This window comes from Taeniopygia guttata, chromosome 5, assembly GCF_048771995.1.
Source record: "Taeniopygia guttata chromosome 5, bTaeGut7.mat, whole genome shotgun sequence".
Lineage (NCBI taxonomy): Eukaryota > Metazoa > Chordata > Aves > Passeriformes > Estrildidae > Taeniopygia > Taeniopygia guttata.
This window is the reverse complement of record NC_133030.1, coordinates 20709743-20733445: the sequence shown is the minus strand read 5'-3', so window position 1 is coordinate 20733445 and position 23703 is coordinate 20709743. Positions and strand designations below refer to the sequence as shown.

The following is a 23703-nucleotide window of genomic DNA, read 5'->3' as shown; positions in this document are numbered from 1 at the left end:
GGACGGACGGGCGGATATATGGGCGGGCCCGGGGCCGCCCCAGGTGCCGGGGCCGCGGCGTTGCCGGGCGACGGGCGGCCGCTGTCGCTCCCTCCCCGCTGCTCTCCCGTTCTCCCCGCGGCCCCGGCACGGCCGGCAGGTAGGAACCGGCCCGTGGGGAGAGAGGGGGGAGCCTGGAGCTGTCTGTGTGTGTGTGTGTGTGTACCTGGGTGGGGGGGCGTGGGGCTCGGTTCCCCTCCTTTCTCACGGCTTGTGCACCGGGGTGTGAGGGGCGTTGAAAACGGCCTTGTGGGGGCTGCTGTGTCCGTGTGGGACACGCAGGCTGGAGTGGGACACACCGCCCGGAGTGGGACACACCGCCCGATGTGGGACACCTCCAATGCTTCCCAGAGTTTGAAGACCCCGCCAAAGCAGGTCCATCACCGTGACAATCCAGCCTCTGTGCAGGTGGAAAGCACCTGAGGGCTGAAATTCTCTGCTTATGTTCTGGTTGATGTAACAGCATGTTTAAATTTTATGTTTTGGTGGAGCGCTGAGGAGAACAAAGTTAAGGAATAAATAATCCTGGGCTGGTGTAAGTTGTAGAAGTATTCCCAGGTGTTTCACACTGAGAGGATGTGCTCCTCCATGGTGCCTCCTCAGCTTCTCTTGAAGGGCTGAAGAGACTTGCTGGTGCCAAACTTAAGCTTCCTTCAGCTTCTTGAAGGGCTTAGGTGTGGTCCCTGCCCTGCTCATGATCCCTCTGTGGTATGGAAAATGGTTTCCATCAGCAAGAAACTCTCTTCGCTCTTAGTTTTTAGCAGCAGTAATTAGTTAATTGGATGCCTTCAGCTCTCCCTTTGTCTTGTCTGTGAGGCCTGTGCTCTCCTGGTTCTGCACCTGTCCTCTATAGCTATTGATTCCTGATATAAATGTTCCTGCTCACCTATTATTTTCTATTTTGACTGCTTTTACATGGCAACATTTCCTGACAACTGATACAGTGAAACTATGCTAAATATTGACATTAATCTTTTATCCCATGCTACCCCAATGGCGATGTTTTCTCTAACACAGAACACAGATGTTTTCTCTTACTCCTACCAGAAAATCAGTGTTCCTTTTTTTCAGTAAAAAACTTCTTTTTCCCCAACTATGTAGATCCTTGTCTAACAAGTCCTTCACATTCTCATGGTCTCTTTGGGAACGCTAATGAGTTATACTTTCATTAAGCTCTTCTAGGCTCTACTGCTTCGTGTCCTGTTCCACTTTTAAGCTCAATTAGCATGGACTTCTGCTGCTACAGTGAATAAAGTACTTCTCTTTATTAATTGCTAAGTGCTCAGAATCTCTTGGGTTTGTTTTGTTGTTTTGTTCTCTTGAAGATTGTGTTCTTACTGTTGTTTTAGCAGGACATGGTACAATTAAATTACACTATGAGCACCTGTCAGTCAAGATAAATGAAGATAAACAGCTGTGACTACTAAATTAAAATCTCTGTAGGAGAGGAACGGGAAATGATGCAGAACAGCAGTGACATTGGAAGAGAAGGTAAAGTAAATTACTGAAAATGTTTCAGAACCTTTTAAAATTACTCTCCCACTTAATCGTATTGCTTTTCTTCATGTTATTTTGTCTGGTTTCAACTTGCCTAAAATTGTGGATTAAATGTACAGTGTTCAGGCATATCAGATCTCAGAGTTGCTGGCATTAACAGGTTTTGTTGTGAAGGTTGTGGTTATGTTCTCTTGGACTTTGTGTTCTCTCTTTTGGCTTTAACACTGCCAATGACCATGCTCCTGTAGGTCTGACCTCTCAGGGGGTTACCTGTGGGCAGCTCAGTTTGTTAGTTGTACCCTGCTGTCAATAAAAGAACAGGCTCTGCCCACAGCCTGGGATGCCATCAGCCTGTTCTTACACAATTCAAGGGACCTGAACCCATATAAAGCAGGATACAGATTCCATGTGAAACCAGATGTGAGTTTAGCGTTGGACTGGAATGGTATTATTGATGATAATGCAGGTGCTTCTCTAACTGAGGTTCCTTAGGGGACACCATTAAAGAAATCACATTTATCCTCAATGTTTGAAGTAGTATAAAAGTGCTGCAAAATAGTAACATTATGTAACTTATAAATTTGGGCTTGCTATGTTTGTCACTAATGGGAATGCATTAATATTTATTTGTGAGGAACTATGAAGAGGTTGTTTATTTAAATAGGAAAATTAATGGACTTTTTGCAGAAATTTAGATATATCTGCATAATTCTAGTTTATTTAGAGATATCGGCATAATTTTAGTTTACTATTCTAATGGTTGGTGGTTTTATACCTTCTATGGAGTCACATGTGGGCTTGAAAAAAATTGGTAGCAAAACCTATTTTATATCAGTAGGTATTGGAATCTGTGGTATTGATGATTTCGAGATTGTAGAAAGTTTCTGTCTTTCAGCCCCGTTGCCAAAGAAGAAGCCATAATTCATCTGTGCTGGTTTTCGAGGTTGTTTATTCTGTTTATCTCTAACATGTTCTGCTGCCCTGCCGCAGGTCTGTCCTGCAGGGCAGCGTGTGGGGCTCTGCCCTCAGTGGGATGTCACAAACATTAAATACCACAAACTACCTGTTCTGGATTTACAATAACGTGCCAATATCTGTCACCTACGTTGGACAGTGTGTCCCCAGCCTGAACCAACAGAAAAATGCCAACACCACAGTGAAACATGGAGGGCATGAAGAAGGAGGAAAAGGACAAGGCACACCCAATTTCCTCCATCTTGTCCCCTTTGAACCCCTCATCTAGAATCCTAAAATTTTACTTTTGCACCCGTGCCACACTTAATTATTACTCATATCAAACACTCAGAGCTTGTAATTCATCCTGTAAGGCTGAAAACTCTTTTCCATGGACAGAGATCACAGACTGTCTCTCAGGGCTCTGTACAGGGGAGTTCCTGACCCCTTGCCAGGGTCCCAGAACTTCCAGGGCAGCCAGAGGGATGCTCTGCATTCCCACAAGTAGGATCACAAATACTTACTCTAATACAAATCAGATGCCCAGATTTGCCATGGCAGATGCAGTAAATATTAATATGTCTGTATTAAAAGGAAAAGATTGTAGACTCTGGCTAGTTCAAATATTAAATATTATCCAATATTAAAAAAAAATTAGAGAGCACACGTTTCTTTGACTACAGCCTATCACATCTGGAAGCAATATTCAAAGTATAGCAAGCTGGCTCTTTATGTTGCATATTTTACGGCTTTAGTTTTAAATTATGTTTTAGAATAGAATTCTAAAACTTTTTTCTAAAAAGTTTTTTTTCCTAAAACTGGTTTTCTGTTTACTTTTTTTTTTCCAATGTTCTTAACATATGTGGTGATTGGTCATGATTTTGCTTTATTTTAATGGAGTATCCACCCAAGTCCAAAGTGGGGAAAAGAAACATATTTAAAATGAAGTGGCTTAAGTAAATTATTGATACTTAGGAAAGAGCATTCAGATATTTTGTTTGTTATGTGAAAATATAATCTTGCACCTGGTCAAACAGACAAAAAGTGTTAAAACTTCTGAGAATAGGGGTTGAAAACAGTGGAGGTTCATGTGCAAAGTTGATCATCCTGGAGGGTAAGTGGCAGAATTGAAATTCTTTCCATGAAATGCTTTGGAGAGAAGAGGAGATGAAATGAGGTGATGCAAAAGAAAGCTATAATTTAATGAATGGCATGGACAGTTGGATATATCCTCCATAATTCTAACTGCTGTTGACCTAATTTCTAATCTTGCCTCCAAGCAACCATGTCTGTCTTCCACAATTTAAATAAATACTATGCAAAAATACACTTTCTCAGCTTTTAAAACTGCCTCCTGATGAATTTTTGGTGTCTTCTTTAGTCATTGTATGGCTATTTGTCATGTCCTGAGACATGACAAATAATTGCTTCCCTGTGTACTTCCCCAGCTGTTGAACACAGCTCACCTTTTGACTGGGAAGACACTGATTGCCAGAAATTACAGCAGCTTGCCAGGGAAAGGATCACTTTGGACTGTCTCTGCTTCTGATAATGTTTTTAAAGGATCTGTTTCCGACTACAGTAGTTGCCTTGGCCCAGAAGGACAGTTATAACACCACCCCATCAATAGCCCAAACTGATTTCTCAAGGTTCCATTTCACTGTCAGCCTTCTGCCCTTGCTAAAATTTTCGCAATGTCTGTTACTCCTGTGGCATCTCCCACTGTTCAGTGTTTCTCTACAAGTTCATCTAGAATCTATCTCTTTTTATACAATCTGTCCCATGTGAGCAACACATTGGAAATTAGAAACTTCCCAGCCACTCTTCAAACGGCTTTGCAGGCCGGGGAAAAAAAAAATGGACTGAAAATTGTTTGAGGAAAGGCGGGCTATGTTGAAATTCAGAAATACCATAAATTATGCATTTTCATCCTGCACAGAAGTTTGTGTTTCAAAAGGCTTATAAAAGCAATGCAGTAGTAGCTGGAAAAAAAAAAAAAAAAAAAAAAAAAAAAAAAAAAAAAAAAAAAAAAGGTCCGTTCTTATTGTACTTTTCCTAGCTGGAATCTGGAAATTCTTCTAAATGGTGGTTACTTAAAATTGCTGTCAAGACCAAAACCATAGAGTTTTTCTTGTCTGCAGCTTTGGACTGTCACTCAGTTCTGAGTCCATGGATTAAAATATGTGTTCATCTTGAAAAAGTACTGATTCTGCAAAACCTTGCTTTGCTTATGTCCTTTTTTAGTATGTCTAACAACTTGCTTAGCATCTGAATTTTTAAGTAATTGTTGTATTATGCCATTTAAATGCAAGGAAGTTGACATCTCGTGACATCTACATTTAAGGCAGGATCTGTGTCTGTGACAAGCACAGATATGTTGATTCCTGTCTACCTTGTCATTAGGGGTCCATGATAGGACCCCTATGTAAGGAAAAGAGGATTTTAAATAGACCAGCCTCATTTCTCCCTTATTTAACATCTGGACACTGTTGGATAAAAGCTTGTGGCGGCTTGTGGCCAGTAAGGGCCACATTTGGTTTCCTGATCCCTGGCTACCTTGATAAAATGGTAAGGGACTTATTGTTATCTAGTCCACTGAAACAATTTAAGTGCATTTGACAACCTTCTGAGAGTGAAGGCGTTGCTACCTTGGAGCTCTGTTTTTCCATAACCCTTGTTTTCCACCAGCTATCCCCACATCCTGCTCTGTGTTTTGCTTTTCTAGGGCTCATTGTGGGGACAGATAGCAGAAGAGAGTCCTGAGACATTTTTTTACAGCAGGAAGTTCACCTATAGATGAAAAAAACCCTCAATCTGTAGCATCTTGCAATATATAAGGATTTAGATAATCCATACTCATTTGTAGCCAGACAGAAATTACCACTGACCACCTTCCACCACAGGACTTGAAAAACTAAAACAAATTTATTAGACTTAGGTTTATTTTTTCTTTGAAATGTAATAGAACATATAATAGAGGGTGATCTGATTTTATATCCTGCTATGAGGATGTTTTGTTGAGCAATACACTTAGAGCAGGTACTGGGTGTGCAGCTGCAGTGGGAGCTGCAGGTTGTGCCTGGGTGGGAGCCCCAGGCAAGGGGCTGTGATCTGGTGCTGACCTTTCAGGCAGCAAAGGGACCTGTGGCAGTGGCCAGGTGACAGGTCACTGGGACACAGGAGCCAAGGGCTCAGCAGAAAGACCCCAGACTATCACAGGCATGGAGAGTACAAAACCTGGGGATTCCTTTGCTGGGGGTCCCTCCCCAGAGGCACCAGCTCGAGCTGTTCGTGTTAGTGCACCACAATTAGATTGCTTTAAGATTCCAGACATCTGTAACTCTGCCATGGGAAACCCAGGGCTGAACCAGTGAGGAAACCCTGTCTGACTGTGAGTGTGGGGTGTGCAGGGAGCCAAGAGGGACACCCCTGGGGTCACTGGAGCCATCTGTTGGGCAGGGACTTTGGTCCCAGCAGTGAAAGTCTGGGGTAGTGGAAATGTGAATGCCAGAGTGACTTCTGGATACTCATACAGGAAAGTTTCCTTAAAAATTTGGCAAGCTAGCTCCAGAATTATGTAATATGAGGGTATGGCCAGCTCATATGATAAAACATTTCTCATCACCCTGCTCAGCAGGATCTCAGGGGAAAAGTATTATATATGGAATTGTAGTTATGAAATTATGTTTTATATATCTACATTAAATCTGTAGATCTATAAATGAGAAATTGGTAACTTTAAAGGCATTGCCTTTTTATTATTACTTATGTTTGTAAAGACTATTAGCTATCTTTAAAGACTATTAGACACATCCAACTGTCTGGGTTGTAGCATGCATTTTCTCTCTGGGATCACTGCTGCTTTGAGTGACAGCACAGTTTGAACTCAGCTCCATGCATGGGGGTGTTACAACATCCACAAAGCTCCCAACAGCTCTCCCTGAGGAGTCTGTGGGATATAGATCCCGAGGCTTACCTACCATGGCTGTGGTAAGTGTAGAGCATGATTTTTATTTAATAGCAAAGAACTAATCAGAACGCTCTTATAGCTTTTAAAACCGTAAATAAGAAAGGTAAACAAGTTAGATAAATCAGTACACTTGCTTTATATGCACGTTTGGATGCTTAAACCAAAGCCTCAAATTGACTGAACACTTACACAAAAATATCATTCAACATTTGAGTCACCCAGTGTCATTAAAGTCAGTGAATTTTTAATTATATTAAATGGGATATTGTTATCTTAATATTTCAGCTTTCCCTTAAAAGATTTTTTTCTTTAGTGGGGCACAGAAGGGGAATATTTATGAATGCTCCTTATAGTGTTTGCATGATCCCTTGATATTAAAGTAACATTACTGAAGTAGTCATTACCTTGTTCTGCTTAACGAAACCAGAAGATTTAAATGAGATTGTTTAGTCATACACCAAAAAAAAAAAAAAAAGTCATATTGATAACAGGACTGATGTCTTATTTTTCAGTTATTTAGAAACTGCACCTGCTACAATAGACTGATGTGTTGCAGGATGCTTTATATTACATGAATGTTGCAGGAACTGTTTTTGCCATTATGGGTGGATTATTGTAACAGTAGTTTCCTGATGACATCATAGTAAATTCCAGCTGCCCAAACAGTTATTTTCCAGAAGAGGTTATCTGCAGTGCACTTGTGCAAAATTACACTTAGAAAGGGAACTCATAGTTCTCTTGGGATTTGTAAACCAAACGTTTTGTCAAATCCGTAGTAAACACAGAATTCTTTGTTTTCATTCTCTGTCAGTGGCAACAGTATGGGCACTACTCTAATTTGTGATTCTGAATTATACAGACAAAAATTATATTATGCAAGACAAGAGAAATGGAAGTCTGCAGTGCAAGCTTCTTGTCATGAAGGGATAGATAGCACAATGCTTCTCAAATGGGTGTTTTTCCTAGAGAATGTTTTGGATGATGACCAAAAAATATAGATAAGGGCCCAGAGACTGCAGTGCCCCCACTGAAATGGCACACTTCATGTCCAGTGAAGGCATGAGTAGCCACAGGGCAGGAGAGAATGCTGGCTGAAAAGCTGGCCTGAGGCAGTAGAGATTCCTTTTTGTGTGGGATGTTAATACATAGATGTATATGCCTTTCCTAGAGTGAGTTTTGATTAATTACCATTGTTTGTGGGAGGGGGGGGTGTTTTGTTTTTAAAGGGTAACTTTATTGCTTGGACAAGCTGTTTAGGTAATGTCATGAAGGCTGCATTAGAAATTATCATGCCTAGTCACACAATTCAGAGCTTCTTTCCCAGTCTTGAGAAGCTGTAATTAATATTGAGTCAAACATTTCTGGCAATTGCTGAATCTGAAATGTGTATTAATATATATTTAATGAAGAATACACCGTCCTATTGCTGATTCTTCGATAAATCTTATAGCAGGAAAATAAAATTTTGGAGTCTTACCAGATTGTCAGACCCTAAGAATATCAAATAACTATTCTCTGCCAATTTCTTTCTAGCAAATTACAGTATTCTGAGGGGATTTTAAATAACGTGTTGTTCCAAGGATCATTTAATTTTAATAATGGTTTTTATTACTGGTATTTATATATGTTGAAAATGTCCTGCAGTTTTTAATGAACTGTCACAACATGTCTGTGAATTGAATAACTTACCATGATTACACTAGCTCACTTGGGTAAGGAGAGTGGCAGCAGTGGAGGCTGGCAGATTAACTCTTTGTAGGATTCAAAATCTTCCATCTCACTGCTCTGGTCATTAATTTCTCCTGCGCTCAATGACTATTTGCTTCTACTTATCCACACAAGTAAGAGTCTCCCAAGTTAAGACTTTTGATGCAAGTCCTGCAAAAACTAATTTATTGGTTTCTTTCAATCTTGTATTCTTCTCAGTATTCACATGCAGTATAAAACCTCATTATTTTCCAGCCATTTGCTCCTCCCCTGACACACTCATGTGCTTACCAGTCCTGCTGTGCTGTCCCACTGGATTCACTGCAGGTTTGTGCTAGGTGCAGTTAGCTTCCATCCTTGTGTATCCTACAAAGCACTGTGGGAATGGCTCTGTTCAGCACATGGATCCAACATACATCCAGGGCAACCACCTTGTCTTGTCTGTGAAGGAAATCTTCAGGTTTGTGGCTTTTCAGACCTCTTTAGTGACAGCAGAAGTCTTTACAGTCCCTGTAAACTGTCCCAGTTTGAGGGACACTAGTTTGGCTTGTCCTGTGTGTGTTTGGCAGAGCTGTAGGTTCATCAGATGGACTTAATGAAAATGAGCAATGTGACTCCTGTGTCTCAAGGAGGACAAATATTGTGTCAGACCCCCTTCTTGCTCCTACACTGTGCTGGAGATTTCAGATGTTCATGGATTTTATTAAATAATGGCACCCCACCACTAGGATTTCTACAATCTTATTTTGAGCATGTTATTTTGATCCATGTTCAGAAGGGGATTCTTTTGTGTCTGGAGAAAGCTTTGAAGTGATAGAAACATGTAAAAAAAATAGTTTTGCCTGCTGATAATAATTCAACTTGATCCCAAGCAATTTATAACGAAAATACTTTTCTCCTCGCTAATCCAATGTTATAATAATTACAAGAGCAGATCAATAGCAGGAAGTATAAAACAAAGTATTGCTTCAGATATTAAGCCACAAATTGATCTCCTTCTTGTCAAGCCTAAAGCAAATGCTGTATCAACATGTTTCAAAGATTTGAGAATGTTCTGAAATGTGATGGTGATGGCCCGACAGAGAGAAAGTAATTTGTTTTATGCCTGTGTGTTAACTCTTTGCAGCCTGCAACTACAAAACCCTGCTGTTATCTCATTTTGCACTCACACTTTACATCAGTGTTCTCTGACTACTGCTGCACTTGGCTCTGATAACATACAAGGTTATCTCTCGATAATAACAATCCTCATTTGAATTAGAAAGAACCACCAGTACTTGCACACAATCCAACACAAGTCTTGTGCAATTGGCAAAGGATTCCAGAATTTATGTGACAAGAATATTCTGCTTCAAATCAGTTATTGACCAAAATAGTTCCTTCTTAGGAAATAATGACAACACCCGAAGGTGTTGTCACAGAACACCTTCACAGAAGATTGTTTAATTTTCTTGGACAACTGATGACTCTTACAAATTTGTACTAACTGAATCATACTGACCTGTTCTAAAGAAAGTAGAGGAGAAAAAGTCTGAGAAATTCTAGAATTCTTTAGAAAAAGAAACAGGTAATAGAAATTTATGTATTGTAACTTTTCTTCTAAAATGCAAGACACAGTGATTTTGAGATCTCTTTTCCCTCCTAATCAGCTGATATATGAAAGTTGTCCTTACACTACTGTAGGCATACAGAGGTTTCAGAAGCTGCAAATATCACTTCTCAATTCACTTTATGATGGTTATTTTGTAAGCCAGTAAGAAAGATTGAAAGTGGTTCTGTGACTGAATAATTTGTTCCTGAACTTGTTTTTTAGACATTGAATATTGCTGTGGCTTAGGTGCAGCACATTTGAGTAGTCAGCTTCTCCTGTAGGAGTGCTTGCCAGGTAGGTTCAGTGACCTGGAAAAAATAGGGTTTGCTTTCTTTGGGCTTCTTCTGCCCTGATGAGTATACAGAAGGAGCACTTAGGAATCTGAGGGTTTGGTTCCTCCCTTCATAGTGGAGTAGACTCTGCAGGGAGAGGTTTGGTGTATCATCAGTTTTTGTTTGAATAAGGGCTGTTGTTTTTTTCTGACAGTACAAAGTCTTTTGATTTTTTTTTTTTTTCTTGCACAAGTGAAGAATTTTGACTAGACTTGAGTAGGCAAAAGAAGAAGTCTTTTTGATCCAAAGCTCTTTCACCTTGTACCGAGTCAGCCCTGTCAAGTAGAGATGACCAGCTGAGCAGTCAGAACTCCTATTTGTCCTAACCAACTCCTGTGTTTAACTGTTTATTAGTATGAGGAGGAAGGAAAGTGGTAATTCTCAAGTCTTGGCCACCACTGATGCTTTGTCAGCCAGTTATGATTAGCTTGATCATTTAATTACTTTTCCAGCACTAAGAATAAATATTGCTTTGCACTGGAGAACAGAACAAAACTGTAGGTGTCCCTTCAGCAGAGCAAGACAGCTTTTCTCTAGTCTAGTCTTTTGTTGTTACAGCAGTGTTTCCAGCTGTGATACTTCCTTGTTGCCAAGTAGTAGTAAATAGCTGTATAAATCACAGTAATGCTTGTACCATTTGGGTACAGCTGATTGCTTTTTTATTCTAACGGGTGCACACAGACTTACTCTCATATTTCAAAGTTAATTGTTATTATTTCTGTGAAAGTGATATCTTTGGGAATTGAAGAATGACCACATGTGAAATGCTTCATCTTCAAACTTTGTATTTCATTTATCACTTGAAGTGAACACAATTTTATTTAAATTGTATTTTTAATTTATTTTCTCCAAGACTGTCTTTAGAACTAGAAGTCAGTAGCCATTGCCTCCCAGCCTAGAGTCAGTAACAGTGCTGGGATGTTTGATTTAGGACAGCAAACACAGACAGGTTTTGTCCATGCTACCTGCAGGCAGAGCTCAAAATGCTTGAGGGGTTCTGTTGCACCTTGGTACTGGCACTTGCAGTCTGGAGTCCAGCAGAGTTTTGCTGGGTGTTGTTCATGTTTCTCAAGAGGAAATGGGTAAGTAGGGAGCCTGTGTGGATGGGAAGCTCACTAACACTGGAGAAGGATGAGTGGAGTAGTGAGAAGGCTGGAAAGGTGTCCTGAGTTGTTTGTTCTTAGCTTCCTTCTTTGTACAGAGCTGTAGGCACGCCTGGCTTCTTGTGTACCTGCAAACAATAGTTTGCTATGAAAGCTTACACTCAAAGCTGCATGAGGTGTGGGACTCTTCACTCTTGAGGGTGAAGAAAAGGAAAAACCTGTTACGTAATGCACAGCTTTGGGTTTGTGCTGATTAAAGAAACCTGTATCTCCATAGGCATTTTCTGTCTTGCAGTGGGAGTCAAAATAGATTTTGCTGACATGAAAATAATAAATACGGGTAGAAAAATCAGACTGCTTGTTATCCTTTTTTTCAAAGCATGTTGAGGTGGACCTGAAGTGTAATCCTGACAGAGTTTCTCATCCAGGCTCAACTGAAGACCAGAAAACTGATTTCAATTGGCAAGGCAACCCAAATCCCAGTCTGCTGATTAAAGATGATGGAGAGCTGCTTATGGATGAACCTCTTTCCCCCAGGAAACTGGTGAGTAGACATCCAGCTTTCTAATGAAGTGGAAGAGGCAAACTGGCATATACAGAGATGTATTAACCTTCCAACTGCTGTTGTACTGATTGTGGATTGTTGCCTCTCTGACATTTAGAATTCTGCGTAATGTAGATTCTGTCTTATGAAAGTATATCAAATGTTTGTCCTCCTTTCACCTTGTTTCATATCAAAAGTATTCCCAGCATGATTGTGGATTTGTTTATTGCCAGGGTTCTTGAAGCAGCATGAAGAAAAGTACAGGTAGCATAATTATAGTCTACACAGATCTCATTAATGCCATCTGGAGTACCTTGAATCTTAGCATTAGAAAAGGAATTTACATTAATCTTGTTCTAGAGATTGGAAATGTAACTATAAAACACAAGTTTTTTTCCTCCAAATTAGTGAAATCCTCTGTTCTGCTAAGAAGCCAATCAAAATATTCTGCAAATGATAGAAGTACTTTCTATACATGTCAAAGTGGGAGGAATTTCAAAGCATATTTGAAAGCCATGTTCCTTTTAGACTGGGGGAAACTATTTTGCTACACAGCCTGTTGAAAGACAGTCACATGCTGAAATCTTCATGAAGGAATTTACTTTGTGAAAGAATACTTGGTTGCACACTGTATTGTACTTGCTCAGGACTAATTAAGGGTGAAATCCTTTGGGATGTGTAGGAGCTGACCAAACAATGTCACTTTTCCATACTAAAGGAAGGGAGAGTTGAGAGCAGAGCTTGAGGAGCGAGGCTTTCTGTGTTACAGACCTATAGAAGAATCTCTCTTCTGCTGGGGAGCATTTGTGAAAGACAGATGGGGCTGCCAAGGCTGTGGTTCAGGTGCTCCCAACAGCCAGGGTGGTGATTGCAAGTGTCCATAATCCCCTGTGTATCCACTGCACCAGTGGAGAGACATGAGCTTCCAGAGGAGCATATTCCAGCTGCGGGTTTACACCACTCCCCAGCCACATACCAGCCACCATTTTGACCATGTGCTGTAGATTAGGCAGAACTATTGTTCCCTAATTAGCCAAGTCTTTTAGTGTTTATTAAATGGTTGAAGGTGCAAAAATCCCTTTCTGCAGAGTGAATATTTTAAGCATTCTGGAGAAAAAATGCTGCATGGTTGTATGATCTGTGCCATTCACTTTGCTTGGGCTTGTGAGAACCTCTAACCACTTCTTGGTCTTTTTTTAAAACCTGGCATAGAACTGGAGCAGTCTAATGTGTTTGTGGTCTACAACAGCCTGTATAAATCTGATGGGAACCTCTCAGATTAGTCTGTATTGCTAGGGCATGAACCAAAGCCCATTAGAGTAATCAAAACAACTGCCCTCTGATTCAATCAACTCTGAATGAAACCCTTAGGAAGTTCTTTCATTGGCATGAACTTCTCTTTCTGAACCTCTGCTGCTTTTAATTCACAGCAAACTGTAAGCAGAAAAGTGTATATAAGGCAATGTTACCTACATCCCGTGAAGTTGCTGTTTATTGCTCTATAACTTTTAAAAAATGTAGATAAGAAGTTAAATAATTGAGTTTTGCCTTTTTTGAGATTGTGGGTTTTAACATTTGTAAGGTATCTCATTTTAAAGATTTCTTTAAATGAAGTAGTACTCTGTCTTGCTAATTTTTCTGCATACAGTTATTTCCTGTCCTGGAACTCAACATTTGTGTTGGCCTAGCTGGGATACTTCCTGCTCAGAGGAAAAACTACATGACATTGTCAAGGAAACATTTACAGTGTTTATAGCTTGTTTTAATAATGTACCCCATCTATCTATTCTCTGACCTTTATGTTGATCAAATGAAAACCACTGCTGCCATAAATTTACTTTCTCTGGATTCACAAATGTTCAGAATGTTCAAACATTTAATACAAAACTAGTTTTCACATGCATAATTCTTTAAGGACCCACATGCTGTTGACAGTCAAATGGTTTGAAAGGCTGTCTTGCTTAAATCAATACAATTGCAGTATATTTTTGATTGTTTTATTTATATGAATATTTTAGGAGTTATTGATTGTATCCATTGAAGTGCTCTGAGAAGGAAACTAATAGACTTTTAAAATACAGGCTCATTAAAGTAAAATTGTTTTACATTCAAATAAAGGCATGGGCCACACTTCTGTAGTGTTGTGTAGGCAAATTTTTGGACACCTTAAGGATGTTTCTGAGGAAGGTTTTTTCCCTGAGACACATACTCAGCTTTACTTCTTGTCCTCACAGTGGTCTGTCTTGCATCAATTTGGTTTGAGTTTTGGGAAGCTGCAACGTCTAATTGAGTATTTTTGTGTAGATTGGGCACCTTGAACTGCAGCCTGCAGCCTGATTTCTGCCTGCACATTTGCCCTTTTTCCAGAGGGATGGCTGTCTATTTTGTAGTGAAGCCATTAGCAGTCTGCATTATTAAGAACTCTCTAAAACTTGTGACACTTTTATCCACTTGCTGCATTGTTTTCCTCCAAAGAGAGAAAAGTTTGGCTTAGACTGCTTTTTTTTTTTCTTTTCCTTTTTTTGCCTTCTTGGACCATGTAGAACAACAGACAACTTCTATAAAACCACTGGACTGTTGCCCATTTTTTTCCTCTCAATTGTTGATCCTATCACTTAGACTTTGTGCTCATTTACCACAGTTGGTAGTCTTCTGTAGCTTTGTTTTAGCATAAGGTTCACTTCAAAAACTGTTTGATTCCATATTTCCATTATGTTAACCACATCTTCTAGTTTCTTCTTGCTGACAGCTCTTTTGCTGCACTGTTGTGTAACATCTTTTGCTATTTGAATGTCCTTCATCCAAGATACAGGTCAAAAGCTTTTGATGCAAAGGTTGGTATCATTAGATGGCATTTTTATTAGATGTCATTTTTATTCTTTCTGCTAGTATCAATATCAATTTTCTGGTGTACTCTTTAATCTTCCTCTATATTAATAGGCATTCTTGCTTTTACATTGTACCTGTCCTATTAATATTTTCAGCTCTATATTTTCCTAGTTATTTTCTTTCCCTGCTCTGCCCATCCTTATGCCTGGTTGTTAGATATTGTAGAATACCAGGGTGAGCAAATTCTCACTTTGTCCTGAAAACTGGCTAACAATGGGCAATTAATTTTTAACTCTATTAGGGCTGTGACATAGATTTTTCATTAAAGTGGAGAAACTGAAATTAAGGGCGCCACCTGTCTTTAATCACATTTTTATTTTGTTCTCTCCCTGCTGTTTGCAAAGGATCTTTTCCCGACTTCCACTAAAAGCATTCCACTTCTCAGAAGAAACTCATTTTACAAGGTCAAATGATCTTCCAGACATTGTCACATTATAAAACCCAATCACGTTTGTGTGTGATCTTTAGAGAAGAAAGGAAGTATTCTCTAATTTTGCTTTTTATTGATCCTACTCCAACTAATCGTGTTTTCCAAACTTAGGAACACATGTTCGGATGTGGTGTTTCGTTTTGTTGCTCAGGAGGTTAGGGTGTATTTCATATGGTATGCACTCATCCTCATGGGAAAAAGAAAATGCTGGAGGGTCCTGGAACAACAGATGGGATTCTTGCTGAAGTGACTCAATTGCTTCCTTTTTTCTTTTGCAGAAAGTTTTCCTCACAGTTGTAAGATAATTGGATTTGAGGAAAAAAATGGACATCAGGAAAGTGCAGAATCTTGATAAATTAGGTAGAGTAAGGGAATGGAAGTAACTGAATTTGACTGAATTTGGATCTGCTGAATCCTTCATTAGAAATGTATAATAATTTTTTTGGGGTCCTCTGGAGGTCTGCAAGTTTGATCTTCTGCTCCGAGCATAGCTAGTTTCAAAGTTAGATCAGATTGCTCAAGGCAGCAGATAGCAGAGGTAATACTGTGAACTGGGAAAAAAAAAAATTACACCTCCTTCAGTTTCAGAGCTTTCCTTTCATAAGTTCCTCTCCTAACACTCATACCTTTACAGTAGTGAAGGCTTGTAGTTGTTATATTAGTGTTCAGCCTTCTACTTAGGCATCTGATGTTTTACATTCAAATTTTCACATCAGGAATCTTTATATGCATGCACACACATGCACGCTTTTGTATGAAGAAACTCAGATGTTCATTTACTTATAGCCACCAGTGCTTAACTAACATAAAATGACATTACAGCCTTAACTTTCCATGTTCAGTGACACAATCTTGAACAATGATTGTAGCTGCTGTCTGTGTACCTAACTCCTAGATAGGAAAAATAATTCATTTTGGGGTATGACTTTTTTTATATCTCTGTGAGGGAAAGTAAATCCTTACAACAAATCTAAGCAAAAAATATGGCAAGAATGTCTATTATCCTGTACATTCCTGACCTGCCTGTTAATTCAGCACATAGTTGAAACAGTTTTTTTTCCTCTTACAGAGGTTGTGTGGGCTTTTTCTGGGAGATAACAAACATCCCATCTTGTGGTGCCCTACATGCCTGCTGAAGTTTACAATAGTTAGATTTCCCAGCAACTTGCCACATCAGATTGTTAGTACTGGTTTAAAAACGGTGTCAGAACTGTGACTCCCCAGCATGAGTCAGCAAGGAGCTGAGCTGTGGACAGCAAGACAAGGCAAGGGCCTATCCATGTGGGTCTGCTGGCATGACTTGGGTCTTCAGCACAAGAATAAAGACCTCTTTACTAATGCATTCACCACTACTTAAATGTCACATTTACTGCCCTCATCTACACTTCCCATATAAGCCAAGAAAATCTTTTTGTAGGACCTAGCTAATCTCTTCATCTGAGCTGAGAGAAGAATGTATTTATGTGTATATGCAGAAAGTTGTGAAATACAGCTAAATATTTCAGTTATGGGCATCTGCAGCATTTATCCCTTTTGAAAGGAAGTTTGCATGTGGGGCCACGCAGAAGTTCTGTTCCCTTTCATTGCATCACTTAAGGCCTATTAATTTGCCCATATTTTTCTTCTTAGAAATATTTTGTCATACTTTTAGCACCTTTTTTTTTTTTTTTTTTTTTTTTTTTTTTGGTGAAGGAGAGATTATACTTGAGTTGGGAATTTGAAAAAAAAAAAGGCAGTAAACACATGAATGGACATGAATTTGGAATTTGCATGCAGGTGTAGTATTCAAAGAGAACAAGTTCACCACTCTGGAATTCCTGTCTTACCCAAATTAACCAGGATCAGAAAAATACATGCACAGCTGGAAATATTTCTCTGACAGCTGCATGCAACTTGTTCTTCAGCAACGTGCCTACTTTTCTTAGAGTATGTGAAAAATCTAGGGAAGAGAGAAGACATCAGTTGTGTGAGCCAATTTTGACTGAAGAGATATTATTTGTCATTAAGGAATTTACAGATAGCTTCAAGTGGGATTTGAACTTGATTTCCCAGCATCCCCAGGTGACTGCTCCACCAATTGGGAAGCTCTGCAAGCACAGAAGTATTTCTCACTTGCAGTTCTTTACAGAATACTTAATGGCTTTTCTTGTCAGTCAGAAAAGAAGCTTTCCAAGCCAGTATGCAGTCCCCAGTTAGCCAGATATTTTGTCTGGTAGGAATGGTTTCTGAAACATCATGGACTTGCTTCTTAAAATACTGACTAAATTATTTAGCAAGAGATTCTTTATGAAAAATAGTTTTACTCCTATTTTGAAGAAGGTGAAAAAAATGTAAAGTGAGCTTTATTCATCTTTGTTTTACTTACCCTGTATTCAAAGTATATTCAAAGACTTGTGCTTTACCATGGAAATGTGTCCTTTCAAATAAACAAATTTACAGTGGAGTGTCAAACTGCTGCTCAGGATCAACCTTTCAGGTCACCTTCTTGAACATGACATGCCAGAAAGATTTTGATGTTTGATTTTTTTTCAGAAAATATCTCTGATACCTACCCTGCAGGGCTGCTGATGGGTGGCAACCAGAGTCCTCTCTGAACACCAATGCTCAGCTTAGAATTATACCTTTTTTTTCAAAGTATCTTTTTGATCTAAAATAGCTGTGAATGTATCCCACTCTTTGCCTAGAACAGATCCTTGTCCCTTTCTGTTTGCTCTACCTGAAGGCTAAGCAGCTGGAAACAGCCAAAGAAACACCTAGATGGCACCTTCAGCACCTTCATGTCTCTAAGCATTCCTGCGGCACAGGCAGAGACATTCTGTCCCTGGCTATCAGAACAGCCCATTAAGCTATGGGCAGGCAGGCAGTACCTGAAACCACAGTGGGACACCTCTGAATTAGGGCAGGAGCCTGTCCTAGACCTGGAATGGCCCTAGGAATTAAGAGAGACAGAGCATTGAGCATCACTTCTATCCACATGTCAGACATCTCTTTGTCCAAGCTGATGACCCCTTCAATGTGTTGGGTCGTGATTTTTTTTTTTCTCTTGCAGCAAAATTCATCCAAAATATCCCTCAAGTTTTGATGGAGGTTCCCATGCTTTGACATTGAACAACAGCACAAATAGAAGATCCTGCTAAATAGGTTTCATCTTTGCTTAAATGTTTCCACGTCCTTCCCTAAGTATCCCACATTCCTGGTGTGTGAATTTTAACTGTAACATGAGAAGTACCACAGTTGCAGGTATACCAGCAGGCCAAGAATGGTGTCTGGAGAGCAGCAGTGTCCTAACAATCTTCCACAGGAGCCATTCCCCATGTATCCTCCTCTTGAAGTGCCACCCTGGACTTTGCTTACTGACTCACTTGCAATCAGCATCTGGGGTCGCAGTGCTTTAGTGCCTTTAAATGAGCTCATGTCCTCCATCCAAGAGCATTTCCCATTTCCTTCATGTACCACACTAAGCTATGCATCCCACAGCAAATTGGTTTCAAGCTGTCCCAGCATCTCCTCACCATCAGCAGATGGAAGGACAGAGATTGCCATAGAGACTCTTGGAAATGCAGAACAGGGAGGTGGGCACTGAGAATACATGGAGTTTGTCTCATCTGGTTAGCACATGCTTCAAGGCAGCTATCTATAGTTCAAAGAGCTGGTGATGACAGCCAATAACCCTTTCCAGCACTGGAGTCACAGTTCTGCCTATTGCAGTATAAAATATGGGTGCACTAAGCAGCTCATCTCTCAGGCAGTGGAAAACGTACAAATAATGGATTGGGAAGAGGAAAAGAGGGCAGGGAATGACACTGGTAATCCCTGGTATGAGAAAAAGGAATCAGGAGCCCTAGACAAGGAGAGAACATAACTTCATGCAGGTTTTATACTTGGATTTTGAAAAAAAATATCAGGGAGCAGAACTGTAAAGGCAGGCTGTCTGGAATACAGCAGGGGTAGGACAGCATGCAGGGAACTTGCAGACAGCAAAGGAGAAAAGGACAAAAAAAGAAACAAAGACTCCTTGGGGTATTAGGACCTTTTGCTACTCAACTGTGTAGCTGAGTAGTAGTGTGTGTGACCCTAAACTTATTACTTGTTCTGAGACTTCTTCCTGTTCTGATGTAGGCTCCTAAAACTATTTTGATGGCAAGCAGGGAGGTATTTTTCAGAAGCTTCTTCCTTTAATGACAGTGAGCTTGCATCCAAATCCAGCAATCCGAGTGCACGGTTTTATGCCAGGACATCAGCTAGCTCTCATTTCACACATAATCTCGTGCTATGTGACAGACAGTGTCATCTGCTGAAAAGGGTTACTGCAAAATGTGTCTTGCCATGAGAGATCTTGTGTTCACTTGGAGGGAGAAAGCTGTCTGTAGCTGTTAAGTTTGCTGTTTTTGCAAGAGCAAGACAAATTTTGTGGTGGCTGCATGTGGGGATAGAGTCTTAGAAGCTTTCTTATGTTCAGGCTGTTTAAAATTACAGTTTACAAAAAATATTAAAAATAAGATTAAAAAACAAATTAAATTAAACATAATGTTTTTAAAATAGTTCAAAAGCAGTTGAAGATATTGGAAATTCTCTTTCTTAGGAGTGCAAGTCAAGACCTTATAAAGGGGGACAGCTTTTCAAGAAGGAATGCTCAGCTTTTTCTGGAAACCAGGAAACCATGTGCTTTTGGACTGCCATCTCGGTTACACTCAGACTGGTTTTAGTCCTCTGCAAGAGGATGTGGAACATCAGCAGAATTTGCAGTCACTTGTGCACAATAAAAATGTTACCTAATGAGCAGGAATGTTGAACCCACCATTCTTTCCTTGCAAAATTAACTGGATATTCTTGTGGGTTTTTTTCTTCCCAAAATTTATAAGCAGAGGTCATTCTACACATTCCCTTCTAATGAGTAAGTTCTCCCTTATTAAAAAAAACCTAAAGAATGTTGTAGCTTTTTAATAATGAGAAAATTTGTCTCCTCTGTGTGGTGGTTACTGAATGGCTTTCTGCCTTCACCTTAAGTAAATGCCCAAAAGGTTGATGACAATACTTTCAACCCCTGCTCTTGATTGCATCATTGAGGAGAAAACTCTGAATGCCAAGGTCAGACATTTCTTTGAAGTGGACGTGTTCAGCCCCACACCCTCACTCTTTTGACATAGAAAAGTGAAAATTTAGAAGTTTTGTCACCATATATAGCATCAACAATTTCAGGCAGTTAGCATGACAAATAAACCTTGCTTCTCATTTCTCAAGGATTGTTTCAGACTCCTCCAGGAACCACTAACCCAATGAGGAACAAAGGATACTGTTCTTCTGGTGTGCTTTGTTGAATTCATGCAACTAGGCTGATGCAAAGGAGGTGGTGGGATATGCACTGTGAATGAGGGAAACTGGGGAGAGAGAAGCTGGATCTTAGCAGGAAGAAAGAGGGGATGAGAGCAGTGGTCATGTGAGATTGCTTTCGCTCCTTGTGGAGTTGCAGCCTGGCATCTTGGGATTTCACAGCCTTGCTGTGGTTTTCACTGGCAGTCTTAGAGCTTCCCTCTCTCCTCTGTGTATAGCTTCTGCTTTTGTTCCTCCTGTTTACCTCTGCCATGGCAAAATGTACATATATGTATCAACACAGACATAAGGATGTTAGGGAAGATTAGGAAAGAGTCTGCATTCACACACACATCCTTGCTTAATGCAATGGTTCATCCAATTACTACAATTTTGTAAAAATAATGAAGGATTTGGAAGGCTTCTATTTGCATTGCCTAGATAATTTCAAAGAAATTAATAATTCTTGTAATTAGTGTAGTCTTCTATCAGAAAGTGAGCTGCTTGAGCTAAAATCATGTGTCTTTTTATTGTTTTGGGTTCAAAGGTAAACAGTGTGTTTTGTTGAGTTTTACTACCAGCACTTGTTGAATTACAGGTGATGTTTAAAGTTAATGCTTTCTATCTGCTGAGGATTAGTGCAAGACTTGTGCAAACCTTAAAGCATGGACATACTGTTTAAATGAAGCTAGCTGGCATGTAGGTCTGTTGGTGGTTTGCAGCTTGAATGTAACCCTGAACCTTGACTCTTTAAGCAATGTATAAGTTTTGGGAGGCTAGAATATTTTGGGTCTACAAGGAAGAATACTACATTCATTTCAATGTGATTGCACATCTAGCCATGTTGACCTGAAATATATGTTGACAAAACACTGTTTGAAAATCTTTCTACACCTTTTTGCTGCTGTGACATCTGGTTTATTGCATGAGAGTACACATATATTTCTGCTTATCTTTACAGAAAATTTTGGCAGGGGTAGATGATCTGCAGCAAGTGAAGGCCCTGGAGATGCGAGTGGACACCAGAGAGATCAGCTTGGGGAATTTTGGTGAGAAAACACTTTATTTTCTGTTCATCATCTTGAATTTTCCTTTATGGTGTCTTGACTGGGGAGTCACTAACCATCAGCCAGTGAAAAGTACTGCCCTTTTTAAGAGTTCTTGAAACAGGACCTCCTTGTACCTCATACTCTTTGATCTTCTTGTGTGAGGCTCTGCATAGGACTGGAAACTCTGGCAATGGGATGAGTGACAGGACTTCTTTCAAAAGCAAATTAGTTTGGACTAATTTTTCTTGTATGATATTCTAGGCCCTAAATGAGCATTTACTCTTGTCTTTAGTGAAACAGGAGCCAAAGGTCAGCTTCTCTGCACTGTGAGATTTCCCTGTGACTGAGGAATTGCCAGGGGGTATCAGGTGGCTTGTGCTTCCAGCAGCTTGTCTTTGCATCCGGCCTCACTGAGCTGTGCTGGAAAATGAGCTGGAGGCAGGTCCTGTAGATACATCATTTTGATGAGCCCCAAGCAGCCCTAACACTTGTCATTCGTTTTTATGTCATCATCACTGAACCAGGGAAGTGAGAAGTACCAAAGGAATTCCCTCTGTAGCAGAGTTAACACTGAGAATATAAAGCCTTAGTTTTTTTTTCCAGTACTAGCAGTCATTTTCTGTCATGTGGATTCCTACCACACCCAAGTCTGTCTTCTGCTACATTGAAGCTTAGTAACTACTCCAGGGTAATATTTTCTGTGCTGAAAAAGAGCCATATCCCCAAAACTGTGTACTGGTGCTTTCAGACAAGCAGTTAATTTTTCATATGCAAATGATCAATATAATAGCTGACTAGCTTTAATGGGTCTTTTGATGTCTGTTTGTCAAGTATGGTTGAGCAAGAACAGTGAAAGGCGCTTTTGTTTTTGTATATATAGCCCCTTTGTATTGGTTATTCTGTTTATTTCATAAATAAGTCTCTTTCTCATAGGCACTTGATAATTTAAGGTAAGTTAAATCAATTTCTTTCAGAGATCATAATCTCTTCAATCATGTTTCAACTAATCCAGTTGATAAGGAAATCTCATTATGCCATTTCTATAATGCTCAAAAGTGGTGCTCCCATTCCTATGCCATTTTACATTAGCTGTGACAGGCTAGCAAAATGTTTCACTTTCATTACCCTCTACTTCCCTTTCCTTTCCATTACTGGAATAAATCCATACTCCTACCCATGGTTAGGCTTTTGCAACCTTTACAAAATACAGAACACTATGTCCATGATGCAAATAATTTCCATCTTGTTTATCTCCCACTGTTCACACCAAGAGTTGGCCCTCGAGGGCCATAAAAACCAGCACCTGCAGGCCCCCACTGCTTTTGAGAATAACAGAACATCAAGACCATTCTGAATTTCCTTCTGTTCTTTTTTTTAAGGTGTATTTCTGAGTTTTCTTCCTGTGAAAATCTCTTTGCAAATGTTAGCAGGTGGCTAGGGCAGAAAGTTTACTTTAGTTTCTTCAAATTTTTTTTACATGGCAGATGATTTTTTGGCACATGGACTAAGGCCTAAATGTTTAGAGGTTTTGCAGAGCAGTTTGCACCTCCACTGTGAATGCTGCAAGCAAGACTGCTGTTGAAGATGTTGGGCTCATTGCTTGCTCCCTGCTGGCTGGCTGTCCCTGGAACTGTGCTGCTGACCTGGTCTGTGGTCATAGGGGTCTGGAGAAATAGCCTGAGGAAAACAGTAGGGTAAGAAGCAGACCAGCTGGAATGACAAATATTCTAGCGTGACAGGATGTAAAGTTTTCCCCCATTAGGACAGTCAAGCAATAAAAGTATCCAGAGAGGTCTGGAGGCTTCATCCTGGTGTGTTTTCAAGTGGGTGAAGACCTGAGCACCTGATCTCACAGACAACCTGGCTCTGAGCAGGATGCTGGGCTTGTGACCTCCAACTGTTCCCTCCAGCCTGGACTGCTTGTAATTTGGTGTTGCTTTTGCATTGCAAACCTGGCTAATAAGCTTTGTTTATACACATATTAAACCACTTCACCTTGCTCTCACTGTATTCCTTGGTTGTGCAAGGTGGGTAAGAGCATCTTTATCATCAGCAAATTGTTTGGATGATCAGTCCACACTCAGTAAACAATATTTTTTTGACTGGTTTTGTGTGTAAAAATAAAATAGGCCAGGCAAGGTGTTAAGTGCCCAGGTGACAGTGTGAAAAGCTATGAGAATGCACATAACTCTGAGTCACCTGGAACCTTGCAGCACTCAAATTCCAAATTTACACCACAGTTTTCACTTGAGAAACATTTCAAGGTTTACAGCCTGTGTTACAGACTG

At 39.9% G+C, this 23703-nt stretch overlaps 1 protein-coding gene across 4 annotated transcripts in view; it reads left to right on the top strand.

Moving 5' to 3' along the window:
* Nucleotides 1-23703, top strand: part of LRRC56 (leucine rich repeat containing 56) — a 62196-nt gene continuing 38493 nt past the window's right edge. The window contains exons 1-4 of one of the 4 annotated variants that reach the window (XM_041716564.2): nt 1-139; nt 1389-1530; nt 11622-11737; nt 21328-21415. In XM_041716564.2, the coding sequence (XP_041572498.2) occupies nt 1497-1530; nt 11622-11737; nt 21328-21415 (238 nt within the window). In that variant the 5' untranslated portion in view covers nt 1-139; nt 1389-1496. Of the gene's footprint in view, nt 140-1388; nt 1531-11572; nt 11738-21327; nt 21416-23703 lie in introns of those variants that run through there. The other 3 variants (XM_032748722.3, XM_041716563.2, XM_032748720.3) reach the window with 3 other exon arrangements.